General features: G+C 36.8%; 1 protein-coding gene across 5 annotated transcripts in view; it reads right to left on the bottom strand.

Moving 5' to 3' along the window:
* Positions 1–10,682: 10,682 nt before the first annotated feature.
* Positions 10,683–16,761, bottom strand: part of ZMYM2 (zinc finger MYM-type containing 2) — a 124,770-nt gene continuing 118,691 nt past the window's right edge. For all 5 annotated transcript variants that reach the window (XM_081126698.1, XM_081126697.1, XM_081126696.1 and 2 more), the window contains 4 exons: positions 15,095–15,209; positions 13,963–14,214; positions 13,525–13,645; positions 10,683–11,560 (listed from right to left, as the gene is read on the bottom strand). In XM_081126698.1, the coding sequence (XP_080982824.1) occupies positions 11,368–11,560; positions 13,525–13,645; positions 13,963–14,214; positions 15,095–15,209 (681 nt within the window). In that variant the 3' untranslated portion in view covers positions 10,683–11,367. The remainder of the gene's footprint in view (positions 11,561–13,524; positions 13,646–13,962; positions 14,215–15,094; positions 15,210–16,761) is intronic.

The raw sequence follows: 16,761 nt of genomic DNA, 5'->3' as shown, positions 1-16,761 counted from the left end.
ATTGTGCTGAATAGCACCCCGCCCCACATTTCTTCCCTTAGCCGGATACAAAGTAATTCCTCCAAGGTCCTACGAATGCCTTTTCAGAGTAAACACCCTGCCTCCTGCAGGAGCTCAGGCCTTGGAAAGTATCCTTATCTCGGCTTCTAATGGGAACTTTTGGGGAGGATTGAGTCCTTGGCTTGGCATGTGGCTTAACTATCCTTTAACCCTTCAGGCCGGGGCCAGCTTCCTAATTAGCCTTTCTAGAATTTTGTATTGCTTTGGTGCCTCAAGGACTGGGTCAGGGAGCAGGAGAGCACCTCTGCAGCTCACCCAGGCAGCTCATCCACATCTCCCCGGGAGCAGGGGAGCACATCAGCAGCTCACCCAGGCAGCTCCTCTGTGCCTGGGGCCACAGCAGCTCACCCACATCTCCCAGGGAGCAGGGGAAAACTTCTGCAGCTCACCCAGGCAGCTCCTCCGTGCCTAGGGCCACGACGGCTCCCCACAGAACTGCAATTGAAAAAAAGTTTAATATTTTTTTCAGAAAACTTTTAAAATTAATTTTCAGAAATGTTTAAAAGAGGATTTTAAAAAGATGAGATCAACAAGATTGTATGCTAATGGAACAATTCATATGCTTTAGGTGGATGCGTGTGATATGGAATCAATGGCATTCTCTTTTGCTTTAACACTGCATTAATTCTTTTCCTCCAAGTAGGAAGCAAGAGAAGGAACTTTAACAGGGTGGACAAACTATAGGCTGTAGCCAGGTCTTACCACCACCTGTTTTGGCGTGGCACACCACCTAAGAACAGTGTTTATGTTTTTAAATGGTTGGAAAATTAATTTTAAAAAATTTGTGACATATAATAATTACATGAAACTCAAATTTCAGTGTCCACAAATAAAGTTTTATTGGAACACAACTGTCTTTTTCATCTACATTTTGTCTATGGCTGCTGCATGGCCAGGGCAGTTTATTTGCAACAGAATAGTATATGGCCTCTCCTAGCTTCGGGCTGCAATTCAGTAAGGTAGTTATGACAATGTTTCAAGGACCATGCGTATTGCCTACACCATTTTTACCAGTGCAAACCCATCACATGAAGTATTCTTTGTCACACTTCTAAGGCACAGTGAAGTGTGCCATTATATTGTCATTGAATTAAATGGCATTGTGTTTATTACACAATGACACAAAATCTGTGCTCAAAGGTTACAAAATCCATCAACATTACCAAACTGAGCACTCATCATACTGTTTCCAGCTCACAGGGAAAAGATGATCAGAAAAATTAAAAATCTTAAAATGGAGTATCTCATTCCAGCAGAATTTCCTCACCAAAAAAACCCCTAAAAACAATCAAAGGAGGCTGCAATCTAAGTAAGTTTCCAAGGGGCTCATTTGTCAGCTGAGGAAGCCATTACCAGTGGTAAATGCACTAAGTTATATTTGACTGCAGCAGCCAAAGAAATATACCCAGAGAAAAAAAGCTTAGCCTGTTGACAAAAAGAGTTGCTCAGAGTCGAGTCACTTAATTTTTTTTTTTTAAAATATATCTTTATTGATTTCAGAGAAAGGAAAGAAGAGGGAGAGAGAGAGATAGAAACATCGGTGAGAGAGTCACTGACCAGCTGCAGCCCGCAACCTGGGCATGTGCCCTGACCGGAAATCGAACCCTGGTCGCCTGGATCCTAGGTCGACGCTCAACTGCTGAGCCACGCTCGGCCGGGCTTAAAAAGTTTTAAAACAAGTCAAATGTTATCAAGTGGTTTTTCTTAGTTCTTGATGGGTCAAAAAGGCTTATTTACCTATATTGCCTTTTATTAGTTGTCTTTTCAAAGAGTCAGTGCTATGTTTGAAGTGTCTAAGAGTTAATCTCTGTAAATAGACAGTGGGTAATAACTACTGGCAAGGATCTTTTCAAAGAAGTTGAGAAAACATTAATTCAGTAGAACCTGAAAAGTTCTGTGAAGATGGGTGGCAAAATATGTATGGAGTAGACAAGTCTTCATTGAAATGCTCATGATGTTATTCATCAGCGGTTACTTTGCAGTAAATTTTTTTTTTTTAAATATATCTTTATTGACCTCAGAGAGGAAAGGAGAGGGAGAGAGACAGAAACATCAGTGATGAGTCATTGATTAAGCCCGCAACCCGGGCATGTGCCCTGACCGGGAATCGAACCCCGATCGCCTGGATCCCAGGTCGACGCTCAACCACTGAGCAACGCCCGGCCGGGCTGCAGTAAATTTTTCAGTCTATCATGTGTGAACCAGTAGTACCAAAAGTGAATTTTAGTCTCATAGACTTAACCATCATTGGTTCTGTGAATATGTCAGAAAAGCAGCGGAATATCCTGAGTTGCCCTACCAAACAATAGTCTGACAATACAGCCGTAAGGTAGCATTTTGATGTTTTGAGTTCAGAGCCAAAATATGGCATTTTTCTGAATGAGAAGAACCATGCTCAACTACTGTTATTCAACACTGAATAACTGAAAATTAGCTTTTGTTGCAGGCTTCCTCATGGTTGTTTTTTTTAATTCTCGCCCAAGGATATTTTTTCCATTGCTTTCCAGAGCAAGTGGGAGAGAAGAGAGAAACACTGATGTGAGAAAGACACATCGATTGGCTGCCTCCTGCACTCACCCTGAACAGGGCCAGGGATCGAGCCTGCAACTGAGGTACTGCCCTTGGCCAGAACTGAACCCAGGACCCTTCAGTCCAAAGGCCGACGCGCCAACCAGAGACAAACCAGCTAGGGCCTCATGGTTCTTAATAAAATAAACCTAAAATTAAAAGGCAAAACAGTGCTTATGTACAAAACATATTTCAGTGATTTCCAAAAACTAATGTTGCTTGAATCACAAGTAACCTCAAGCTGCTCACACATCTCCTACTGTCGAAGGTTAAAAGCAGCACCTTCGTGCCCACATGCATTCATAGCATATGTTCTAAGCTCAAACTACTGTCCGACAGTGTTTTCCAAAAGTCGGTGCAAGTATGAAGGAAATTTCCATATTTCAAAATTCTTTTAACAGTGCAGGTGAAGAGATTTCATCTAGTCTTCTATTGGAAGTGATCAATGTGCAACATAACATGCTGAAAGGTAAATATCAAGGGAAGAATCTAATGGAACCAAGTGATGATGGTTTGATTAAAATCACACACTCATAGACTGACATCAGTATTTGGCAGTACTTGTTTGAAGAGACATTTCCAAAGACAAAATACATAAAATCTAATAAATGAACATTTGCAATCAATTTCGATGATAGTTAACTTTGAATTCTAGTTAAGCACTGGATAATCCCCCCAAAAGCATTCCAGCCATCTACTTTTTCATTAGTAGACCTGTAAGAAAAAGTTGTACTCAATTATTATACTTTGAATTTTGTGAAAAAAACGTGTAGAAATTTGTTTCCTTGTTTAAGTACCTACATAATATCCTCCACATTGCCTAAAATACTGGCTCTGTGTCCTGTACAGAAAAGGTTTGCTGAGCCATGGCTAAGGTTTGCACAGTGGTTGGAGCACTGGCTGGAGGACTGAAGGGTCCCAGGGTTCAATTCCAGCCAGGGGCACGTGCCTCGGTTGCAGAATTGATCCCCAGCTCTGATCCGGGTGCATGCCAGAGGCAACCAATTGATGTGTCTCTCTCCCATGGATGTTTTTCTCTCCCTTCCACTCTCTCTGAAAAGCAATGGAAAATACACACACACACACATATGTATCATCTCAAAAAAAGAGTTTAAAGATCAAGGAAGTGTTAGAGATTTGAGGAGAGAGTTAAAGGAATGGACTAGGAATCTAGAAGAGTGAGGCAATGAACACATTGTATGCGGGAAACGTATTTATACGTTTTACGTTGACTGGTAGTAGAGTGCGCGATAAAAACTACTCGCAAACAATGAATGGACTAGAGCAGGGTTGACCATGGGCCTGTCTCTGGTACATTCAACAGCACATGTGCAGGTGAGAGGTGGGCAGAGTAAGTGCTCCAGGTGTGGCTGTTACTGGCCCTCCTAATACATCTCCACTTAGCCACCTACTTCCTATCTTCCAAAATTTTGCTGCATTCTCACCTGCTACTTTTTTCTTGGCATACACTTATTAAACGTGTTACATCAATGAAAAGCAGTTCATTGCCAAGCCGGGCGTGGCTCAGCTGTTGACCGTTCACCCAAGATCCAGGCGATCCGGGTTCCGTTCCCGGTCAGGGCACATGCCCGGGTTGCGGGCTCCATCCCCAGTCGGGGGCGTGCAGGAAGCAGCCGATCAATGACTCTCATTATTGATGTTTCTATCTCTCTACCCCTCTCCTTTCCTATGAAATCAATAAAGATATATTAAATTTTTTAAAAAGTTCATGAATTGGGGGAAGTGCAGACTGGAAGGAGTACCCATTTCATGTTGTAAACAGTAAGCAGACAGCAAAGGGGTTAAGGAACAGACATGAGCTTTCCCATATAAAGACCTAAATTTGAATCACAGCTCACTATTTACTAGTTGTGTAACCCGAGACATTTTTTTCCATTGCTTTTCAGAGTGTAGAAGGGAGAGAGAGAAACATCAGTGAGAGAGAGACACATCGATTGGTTGCCTCCTGCACACACCCTAACCAGGGCTGAGCCTGCAACCCGAGGTACATGCCCTTGGCTGTAATTGAACCTGGGACCCTTCCGTATGTGGGCCAACACTCTAACCACTGAGCAAAACCGGCCAGGGCATACTAACCTTTAAGCTGGGAAAATGCCAGCAACACCTCATGCATTTTCACACAGAAATCACTCAACTATTGATATTCACACAACCAATCTTGAAGAAAAAACCCCCTGAAACTTAAGGAAAATGGAGAAATAGGTCTATCTCAAAAAACCCACATTAGTTTGACTAGCCACTTACTTATGGCAAAATGAAAAGCATGTGTATCCATAGTTCACAACTCTCTGGAACTCAACATACATAAAATTAAGTGGTATTTGAAAACAAAATGGGAGGTTCAGATTAACAACAAATCCTTTCATAGATGTGAAGTTTTTCTTCATGAGTTTGACTGAAAAGCCTAAGGAGTATATTTTATATTTGCCACCCAATACAAGAGTATAAAACAAGTTTCATGAGGAAAATATCTTTATGTTCTATTCAATTTTAGTTTACTTAAAAAAGTTTTGGGCAGATTTCTCTACTGTATGTTTTTAACCCAGCTGTTAAAAATGCAGCACTCTGGGACCCACCCCAGATCTACTAAGTCAATCTCCAGGGTGTACGTGAGAAATCTGCATTTTAAGAAACTTCATAAGTGATTTTTCTTTTTTTGGTTAATTCTCATGGGAGGATTTTTTTTTCATTGATTTTCAGAGGGAAAGTGGAAGGGAGGGAGGGAACTTTGATATGAAACAGACACATCGATTGGTTGCATCCTGCATGCCCACTGACCAGGGCTGGGGATCAAACTTGCAAGCCAGGTACCTCCCGTTGACTGGGAGTCAAGCCCACACCCTTTGGTGTGCGGGCAGACACTCTAACCACTGAGCACCAGCCAGGGCCACAAGTTATTTTTAACTGCTTATACTCTGTACACTATACAAGTCATCAAGCCCTATACCCAGGTCCCATTGGCCCTCAAAAAGAGGTGACGGGAACAAACCAGACACACACACACACACACACACACACACACACACACACAGAAACACAAGTGTTCAAAGGCACACCAAAAATCAGGTGCTACTTCATGGATCATAGATCATCACATTTTTAAAGGTTTTTCAAAATTCTTGAACTTGAAAGTACTTAACCATTAATTCACTCAACAAACATTAACACCTAGTATGTGCTGGGACCTTTTCTAGGTGCCTGGGACACAGCACAGAACAAAAACAATTCCTAATCCAGGAGCTTTACATTCTGGCGAACTAGACTCTGCCCTTGTAGTATGACAACTGATTAAAACTGAATTGAGAACACTAGCAACCTTTGAGAGCCTTCAGTGTTGAAGATGTTCACTATTTTTCAATTGCATCTATCTCTGCATCCCCAAATAATTGGCACCTGTTCCTCTCCACAATGGGAAGGTCTGTGTAATAAGAGATCTGAACTGCAGTAGGGTCAGAGTTGGGCTCAAAAGTGGGCCTTGATAAATTATTTAACCTGAGTACTGGTTTCTTTATAATCCAAGCAACTGTGTGCAACAAGGCCTAAGTCTCTACCTTACTCTGAGGTCCTATCTCCCCAACAGATTAGTTTTTTTGAGGAGGGCCAGCTATCCTATTGTGTAACCAGCACCTTGCTTAGTGTGCCTGGAAGACTCACTCAAGTTTTGTTAAATGAATAAATGACTGGCTCCATGACATGACATGACTGCAGCTAGTCATAAAGGTGGCCCAGGCTCCACTGAAGGTGTTATGTAATTTACTTTTGAAAAGGGTAAAATTTTGAATTCTAAAACCCCCAAGGGTTTCTGATAAAGGATTATGGTATACATATAACAGCATGAACCAAGAAAAAAGCAAATGCCATCTGCTGACACCAGTTTAGAACTATAAATATGTAATGGAAAGATTTAACCTTGCTTATAAGGGTTAAGAGCAACACACCCATGACTTACAAATATTTGAGATTCTATTTTTAAAAGCAATCACTATGAAAAAAAAAATCCTCAGTGGATCAAGTTTTTAAAAATATCAAAAATAGCCCTGGGCGGTGGCTCAGTTGGTTGTAGCCTCATTCCATACAATGATTTTGGGTTCGATTCTGTTAGGGCACACACCTAGGTTGCCAGGTTGATCCCTGGTCCGGGTACTTACAGGAGGCAACCAACTCATGTTTCTCTCTCCTTCCCCCTCCTCTCTCAGTAAAACCAGTAAAAAGATATCCTCAGGTGAGGATTAAAATACAGATAAATTGAGAGATACAGATAGGACCTTGTATGCTCCATCTACACAGCATAACCCAGAAGCTGAATTACTCACCTTGATTAATATAGTGTAATACCTTTTGGAATTATCTCTAATCCCTTTGAGTACTATTGTTAACTACTCTTGTAGTAAGTTGGTCTGAAAGCCAGAGATGAGGACTGATGCCATCAAAATAGAACGCTTAAAATAAGCAGAAATTGCTCCACTGACCATTTCTAACAGATGAAAGCAGCAGTTAAGGTTACAGGAATCTAATGTTTTATACAAACACAGATGGCAGCAAATCTATGAAACCTACTCTACACCATAATAAGCCTTTTAGGGTATTTGTGAGTATTCACAATCTTCCCTCTTGTGAACTATCATGAATATATTCTCTGTATGTTCATACAACAGTCTATCTTGTTTACTGCCCATAACTTATAAGCTTTGGAACATGTCTTCTTAATCTTTTATTTTCTCTTCCTAACTACCATGGTTGGCAGAAGCGGCACAGAGAAACTATGTTAACAAAGATTTGTTGTTTAAATTTTGTGTTAATAAATTTGCATGTGTTTACTTCTGACGAGTTACCTGAATAGCACTTATAAAGTGTTAAGACTATTTTAGAAAAGACTGTTCCTCTCCAAGAAAATATACTTCTAAATAAAAGGATTCAAACATAAATCTGTAAAATTTACTACTAAATCTCTAAGTACAATACCAACCACACTTAATTTGAAACTCCAGAATCAGAAATCAAGGTAATGTCTTCATTTCACAGATAAAGAAACTGAAGCCCAGAGAGAATAAAGCACCAGAAAGAGCTAATTGTTCTTTTCACTGCACTACAACAGAAAATATGCTGTTAGGATTTACATCTGTCCTCACTCAGTGACACAGTGACCTCCCATGGTGGACTCACATGGTCTATGGCCCTCTCTTTGGTTATGTTCTTGATTAAATCTTAGCTTCTCTTTGGTTCTCTTTTCTCAAAAGGCCTAAATTCATGAATTTGTTTAATCTGCACAGATTTCTGGAACTTTCTTTTATCCAGTTCATTTTAAGGCAGGGGACCACAGTGGCTTATTTGAAGTATCCCTCTATCTAGCTTCTAAGTAAAGAAAAAAGCATAAGGAGGTACCACTCTAGGTGTTTCTACTCCCAGACTCAGACTGATGCAATTAAGCTGTTCTAAACACCAACTTCTAAATTTGTAACATTTTGTTAGTAGTAGTATTTTCAAGTATGATACAGCCAGAAAAAACAAAAAAGTACTTAACACTGGAAAATGCATTAAAAACAGTCTATTCCTAAGTAAACAGCAGAATAGAATAACTGAAATTCAAAGAACTACTCTAAAAATGACTAAGGGGGAAACCCCAAAATACTGTAATTTAGTTGAAGAAATTTATTCTTTAAAAATATTTTCATGTACACTTTCATGACTTTTGTTTGAGGGGAACAAGGAGATTATCCTACAGTGAATGTTAACTTAAACCATAAGTGACATCATATATAACAATGCATTATGGAAATAACTGGCAAAATAAAAGTGTAAATTTTTATAGTGATTTAAGACTGCAAGTTATTTAAGATCTTAGATAAAACAGACCCACATTAGAGTAGCACAAATGAAAAATTTGTAATTTTATGACTGCTCCATTACTGTTATATTTAATACTATGCATAAACAAGTTACCCCATCCCCAAATCACAGTTGGCCAGGACAAAGGGAAATTCCATGAGAAAAGTGACAGAAGTTTGAATGTATAGTACAGTATGCATCCTCTTCCTATATGAATATGTTTAACACACTGGTAACTCCATGTAATAAAAGAAAAACCATGAACTACTATTTAAACAAAATGTATTCTTGGCCAAAAACAAAAACAAAAATACTCCTTGGCTAGAAAGAAAATCCTTTAATATATTACCTAATACAGTTAAAAGCCTAAAAAAAATGTGTTATTGAAGACTCAATTTGCATGCAAAATTCACTTTTCTTAAGATGTATAAAAACTTTTTTATCAGTTCATTTTAAATGGCAAAATCTTCAAATCAGAAAAATACAGTATCTCTAATAGACATCTAAAGGCAATAAAGGATGCTATAATCAGTAATCACTAAGAAGTCAAAAGAAACTGCTATCCTTTTTCTCAGCAGTCAGCTGTGACCACACAAAGTAGGGAGATCAGAAACCAATGAAATGTATTCTAGGTGAAATAAGCGTCACAGAACAAACAATTCTCATTAAATAGTTTTGTGTGTTTTTTCTTTTCACCTGAGAGTCAAGTTACTCAGTCCTTGGATTTGCAATCAAAACAAAGACAGGAGCTCTAAATCCTCAATCATGTCAAGATCAAAATTATGTAGACATTTCTCTTTAGAAAAGCTAAACTGTACAAAAAGGAAAATGTAAATAGCAAGATAAGGTGCTTAATAGTAGGACCATGGCAGAAATGTATGGTATTTGGTAAAATACACATTAAGTGACATTTGGGAGAAAGTTTATTATTGCTCTGATGGACTGTAGCACCACATTAAAGAAGAAAAGATGATTAGGGTTAACCACCTTTCTATCAACAAGATAGGAAAAGTTCTTAAAGAAATAGTTCAGGGGAAAAGTAGGAATGAAGAAACTTTTACATTATATATTTTAAACGTTACCCATTTTTTTTCATTCAATAGACAATGAGCATTCTATTTTAGTAAAGTACTATCAGATTTGTTACTGTCTAATTATCAAGTCAACAATATAAAATAATGGACAAAAATGTTACTCAAATTTATAAAACAAGTTAGAATATCGTAATTTTTATGCCAAAAAAAATACTGCTTAAATATAAATGATTACACTTATGAAATTTTCCAAATTGTGACTAAGAAAATTTCTTCTGAATGCTAACATATATCCTAAGGAAGAGAGCAGTACCTAAGGGATGTGCAAAGCAGCATACCCACTGTGGAAAAGAGCCCAACTGCCACCCCTGCCCCCAGCAATTTTAGAAAACTAATGTCACCAGGGTGATTGAGGAATTAGAAACAAGAAAACATGACTACACACATGCCATATGAAGTTAGCCAAAGGATTTCTTTATGAAAATCTGCAGTTACCATTTAGCTCAGTCTCTAGAAGGTAGGATCATAAGTAAACATTGTTCTGAAAGAAAAGGTCTGAATGGATAAATATTGCTATGCAGAAGCACAAACTTTTTTTAAATGCAATCTTCTATAAGAAGTAATTAAAATTTAAAAGCCAAACAATCTATTAACGAATGTGATTTGAGATAAACTTCATCCGTCAGTTTCTTTCTCTGTCAATCATCTGAAACATCAGAATCACTACACTGGTCGTTTTTATGGTAACATGTGATACTATCTTTTAAAACTAACCTTTCTATAGCAACTATTTGAGGAGTGGCATTTCTAAAAATAACTTTATCCAATGTACTCACTTGAAGACAGGCACAAGAATTCTAATAAAATTGGTAAAGTTTTAGAGCACTACACAGGGTATTGAAACATAATCTGTATCCTTAAGGGGGAAACAGAAAAATCAAACTTCTATAAATGAAGGAGAATTTGTATACTCAGAGTTAGTTTAAAAAAGAAAACAGAATTTTATACTTTCATCAGACATTTTTACAAAGAAAATGTCTCAATGATCATGTCATCAATGTCATTCAATGTCATACACACACACATATATACATACATATATACACACACACAGACATATATACATATATATTTAAATTATTGATTGGAGTGATGCAGAAAGCCACAAATGAGAAAAGGACACTAGGTTTTAATAAGGGGAACAAAAGTCGTTTTCACCAGCATAGATTCACATTACAGTACACCAATATTGACAGCATTCTCTCGTCTATTTTTGGTACAGAAGATGGTCTCTCTCTACATAACCTTGTAAGGCTTCAGTAACTAAAACATAAAACAAAACAAACAAACAAAATTTCCCCCTCAAAAAACAAAACAAAAAACCCAGCCTATTAGTTTACAGTTTATTTTAAAAATTCTGAAAGACACTGCAAGTTCTAAACTCTTAGTAGTGCTACCCATACACAACCATGTGGTGAAGAACCCAGTAAAAGAGCCCCCTTCAAGGAAGCACTGCAACAGTAGAATTGTGCAATATGGATATTTCTTACTACAAGAAAAAAATTATACATGGCACATTCTCATTCATATTTTGTAATGTAAAAAGTTACAAACATACCTAATCAAATAAATAATAATAAAAAAAAATTTGAACGTATTTGTTAAGTATCCTAAAACAACTACATAGAATAATGGCAACTTTCACTCACAGATTATTTACATGGTAATACCCAGTGTGGGTACATTGCTACAAAACTCAAAACAGAAGGAGTAAACTTGAAATGTTTTCCATAATTAAGATCTAGCAGCATGACTATCTAATGCTGTTTTATCCCGAATGCTTCTGAAATGTTCCTTTTTAGTCTGTGTCTTCATCCAGTTCATAATAGTCTTTATCATAAATATCTTTTACTAAAAGAACCCGTACGAGCATATTTTCCAAGGTGTTTCGGTCCAATGAAGTAGATGTGTACCAGACAGGGCTATCTGTAGAACTAGAGCATTCTGGTTGCAAATAAAAAACATCCATTCTCTGATTAAGATTCTGTGGACTTTGGGAGAAAGGAGAAAGTCAATTTTACAGTATATATACAATTTCCCCACAACTCTCTGTTTCTCTTTCACGAATACTTCCATGACCACTAACCACATTATGTGGTCAGACCATATGCATGCACCTTATTACCGACATTAAATACTCTATCATTCAGATACTTTGAAAGTTAATTTCTGTGATAAAAGATTACTTTCCCATGATAATTTAAATCGTATTCTTCACTGAATTGAAAACACAATTGAAATATTTTTAATTACTTTAATATTTCCACTGAACAAGTAAAACACTGCCAATTATAATTTTTAAATGCATTAATTATGACACGCAGCCCAGTTTCAGAGATGGTAAAATGTGAAAAATGTTTCCTACAATTGATAAAATATGGTAGCACATAAAATAAAAATACTTAAGAGCATTACACAATGGAGCCTTATTTTTAAAATACCAACAAGATAATACTGAGATAGGGATTTCCAACTAACAGTTACTACCACTGGAAGATCCCAATTCTGTTGCAGCCAAACAGGGCCACCCCAAAACCATCATCAAAAATATTACCATCATCCTATAGGTGACATTACTCTTTTTATGGGTTCTTGAGAGCTAACTTGGGAACCTAACAAGAACTTATAAAACTGATTATATAAGAAAATATATTCATACTAACCTTTTGAAAAGTAGAGTGCATACTTAAAATAATGGACAAGCATAAAATAATTTATGGTCTTTATTTATTTTTGTTTGTTTCTTTAACTTTATTGTTGAGACCATTACAGATGTAACCTTTTTAACCCCACTGACCCCCTCCACTCCACATCCATCCCACCCCAGGCCCTCCCCACACCAACATTTCAATGGTTTAAACATTTCAATGGTTTAAAATATTTAATTTTTTTACTTTTATTTATTTTTTAAAATATATCTTTATTGATTTCAGAGAGAGGAAAGGAGAGGGAGAGACAGAGATAGAAACATCAATGAGGAGAGAGTCACTGATCAAGCCCACAACCCGGGCATGTGCCCTGACCGGAAATCGAACCCCGATCGCCTGGATCCTAGGTTGACGCTCAACCGCTGAGCCACGCCCGGCTGGGCTAAAATATTTTTAAATGTCTATTGGTATCAGATTAGGAGGGGAAACAGTGGTATAACTGAAAAGTATAGTGCTTTCAGAACACTTTTACCTTTCAGACCTTCTTAAAGGGCAATTTTCTCTTAAATGCAAGTACTTAATTTTCCTCTCCACCTATCATCTACCCTACCTTTGAGCTTACCTTTTCACCATGGCATGGCAAACTATAGCACATCACTTGTTTGTGTAAAGTTTTATTTTAACACACTAATGACTGCTATTTATATCAGTATATGGCTGCTTTCTAGCTCTAAAAACAGAATTGAAAAGCTGTAATAAAGGCTATAGAGCCCAAAAAAGCCTAAAATATTCACTTGACCCTTTACAAAAAAGGTTTGTGCCCTCTACTTTACACAATCATTAGAATTGCTGTAATTTAAAAGATAACAGTAGTAATTTCATTAGCAGAGAGTAATTTCTTAACATATGCTTGAATTCTAAAGAATGAAGTAAAAACTGATATTTTCTAATATCGGGACTAAAAATGTTGTAATTAAATGGGCTTAGATATAAGTGAGAAGAGAAATCTAAAGCATCAGTGGGAAATGTCACCTCGTTAATGTTAAGTTCAACGCAACTAACTTAAACGATTTTAAAAATTAAATATCATTGCCCAGCCGGTTGTGGCTCATCAGTTGAGCATCGACCTATGATCCAGGCGATCGGGGTTCGATTCCCGGTCAGGGCGCATGCCTGGGTTGTGGGCTCGATCAATGACTCTCTCATCATTGATGTTTCTATCTCTGTCTCTCCCTCTCCTTTCCCCTCTCTGAAATCAATAAAGATATATTTAAAAGAAATAAAAATTAAATATCATTAACACTTACCTTTTTGACAAGTAGCATTCAAACATTTTCACAGGACATCTAGAAGGATTGGCTGTATTTTCAATTTGTTCAAATACTGGCTCATCATCTTCATGTTTTCTTTTTCCAGTAGTAATTTTATCTTAAAAAATAAAAATTGCATAAACTTCCTAAGCCCAGTCTTGAAGAAAGACAGTACTATCCTCTCTATTCAGTCCTAGTATCTGTTATACCAAAGAACGGCACTAGGTATCCTTCAGAGACCTAAGTGTGGCTTCTGGTAATTCATAATTTTTCAAACAAAATGAACTGGGGTGTTTTAAGGAGACACAGTATGTCTTATTTTATGAAAATGACGGTCCTCGGGTTCTTAACAAGTCGCCTAGGATAGTCTTTAGTAAGGCAAAGTTTGGCTATCTCTGCCACAGACAATCCCCAAGTAAAAATCTGTTATACTACCTTCATTATCTGTTCCACATAAGGAAGACACTTGGTATCGGAGACATGCTTTGTTTTCCATTGTTAAAGGATTTTTTTTCCAATGCCTAAACACAGTGCCAAAGGAAAGTCTTAAGTGTTGTTCCACTGTTTTCAGGCCAAAATACTTAGTGTTAAAGTAGAACAGGGTATTCAGAAGAGCTACTGGAGAGTGTGAGCCTAGTTGCTTTATCCTCCAAAGATAATCTTCTTCAACTCGAGAAAATATTGACCCTTAAATAGAGAGAAATATTTTAAAAGAATTATAATAAAGATAACAGTTTTCATTTACTATCTAGAAACAGAGTTAATTTAAGAACAAACCTAATGCCATCTTCCATTCACACCAGGTCAACTAGAATGAATTTCACAATTACCTATGAAGCTCATCAGCAACACAGAGGCTAGGGAACACAAGAGACTATGGACCTAGCATCTCTGCTGTAAGGGACTAGATGTTTGCTTCTGTTCCATAGGACAAACAGACAATGGTCAGAAAGGAATTTAAATCTGCAGAATTCCTGAGAAAAATAGGTGATTCTATTAATAAACAGTTTTACTTCACACATCTAAAACAGAGGCTTAATCTTAGATAAATTTACATCAGACTCTCCACTACAGGCTTAATAAGTAAACATCCAGTTTCTTACTCCAGAAAAAAAGGTCACATTTATTACAAAGCTCTTCATGAACACTAGTTATCAACCACATTCATTTCTAATTCAACAAAAGATGAACCACTGAGTTTACAAGTACGTATTCTGAAAAATATGCTAATTTAAATTATTTCATAATTATATTTAATATACTTTCTATAAAAATAAAAATCCCAGCCCGGCCTGCATGGCTCAGCAGCTGAGAGTCAACCTATGATATAGGAGATGGCAGTTCAATCCCCAGTCAGGGCACATGCCCAGGGTTGTAGGCTTGATCCCCAGCAGGAGGCATGCAGCAGGCAGCCCATCAATGACTCTCTCATCACTGATGTTTCTCTCTCTCTCCCTCTCCCTTCCTGTTTCTGAAACCAATAAAAGACATATTAAAAAAAATAAAAATAAAAAATAAATAAAACCAGCAGCAAGTTAGCAATAGCTTTATTTTAAAAGAGCATTACCATCTGGAAGTATGCTTGGTTGCCAACTTCGGAGGATTTTATTCAATTCTTGCTCAAATGTCTGGTATCCTGGATCGATAAATATGTTGTCTTTTCGATTACTACCACACAGGTACTAAAAAAAAGAAAATTTCTTGAAGGAAAACCAGCTAATTATAAATAGTGAATATATTACCTATATTCTATATTACTTAAGAAAAAATAAACAAAGATTATGTAAAGAGAAAGCAGCACACTAATAAAACCTGAGAGATTACTGGCTTCTCCACATATCTAGAAATCATAAAGAATCATAAGTTACCAATTACTCTGTTGCTTAAAAAACTTAAAGCTGAAATACACACCCAAGAATACAGAATATAAGAACTGGATGACAACCTACAGTCTGTCAGATAAAAAAAAACAAACAATTTCTGGCTACAGTATTCATTACAAAGTACATAGAGAAAACAAAAATAAATTTGAAAGAGTAATTAAATGATCAATGATTAAAGAAAAATTCTAAATGGTGAGGTCAGGATGAAATGTTACTCTGCAACTGTGTGAGGGTCTCCTCCCACACTGGCTCTGTTAGGCTAATTAATGCTTTTCTCTTGACTGCCTCTCTGCTTCACTCTCCTGAGTAAGAATAAATTCATGAATTTTACAATTTACAATGACAACCTTTAACAGCGAGAGTTGTTCAAGGGTGATTTAAACACAGAGTTTGCAAAGTTCATCTCCAACGGGACTTTAAAATGAAATAATGTCAAAGTAAAATGTATGACAACCATAGGACAAAAAATGGGAGCCAGGAATTAGGGCTACACTGTTGTAAGGTTCTTTCATTACACATGAAGTGGTACTATAATATTTGAAGGTAAATAATGAGTAATTGTAGATGAATATTTTAAATCCTAGAACACCACTAAAAACAAATTTAAGAGCCATAAATAATAAACTAATAGTGGAGACAAAATGGAATCACAAAAAATAACTAATGCAAAAGAAAGCAGAAAAGGACAAAAAAACCCAAACCAATAGATATAACAATACAAAACAACCAGCAGGACGATAGATTTTAATCCAATGATATCAGTAATTACAATAAAACCTCGATATAGAAAACTAATCCGTGCAAGGCGGTGTCTGTTAAAGCTGAAAGCTCGTTATATAATATATAATAAAGTAGGTTTTCTGAATGTGTATGTAAAAAACTGACAAGTTTGTTTACCTGTTTTTACTTGTGTACACGTTTATGTAATTAAAATTAAATATGTATGAAAAGTTTGATTTCACAGAAAAGTTTTCTATATGTATTACTGTAATTTTAAATTTATACTGAATAGGTCTAGTAAATGTGTGCATTCACCAGTCACTTCAAGTAAATAAATACACAGTGAGGGCGTGGCGTACTGCATGTAGGAACACTTGCTGGCTTCAGTTAAAACTACTGCAGAAAGTCACACCACACAACAACAGAACCAATTACTGCACGCAATGCAGTGTGATCACATGCTAATCATTCACCAAACACTGTTTATGAGTGGTGACTCTTGGATTTAAATATGTACACTATACTTTGTAATACGTAATATTTATGTTGGTGAAATTATTACAGTGTTTTTCCCAACATATGGCCTATTCGCTAAAATTTATTAAAAATAACTGAACTAATAACAAAATAT

The sequence above is a fragment of the Miniopterus schreibersii genome (genome assembly GCF_964146895.1).
Source record: "Miniopterus schreibersii genome assembly, chromosome: 2".
Taxonomy (NCBI): domain Eukaryota; kingdom Metazoa; phylum Chordata; class Mammalia; order Chiroptera; family Miniopteridae; genus Miniopterus; species Miniopterus schreibersii.
This window is presented reverse-complemented; position numbering and strand designations above follow the sequence as displayed.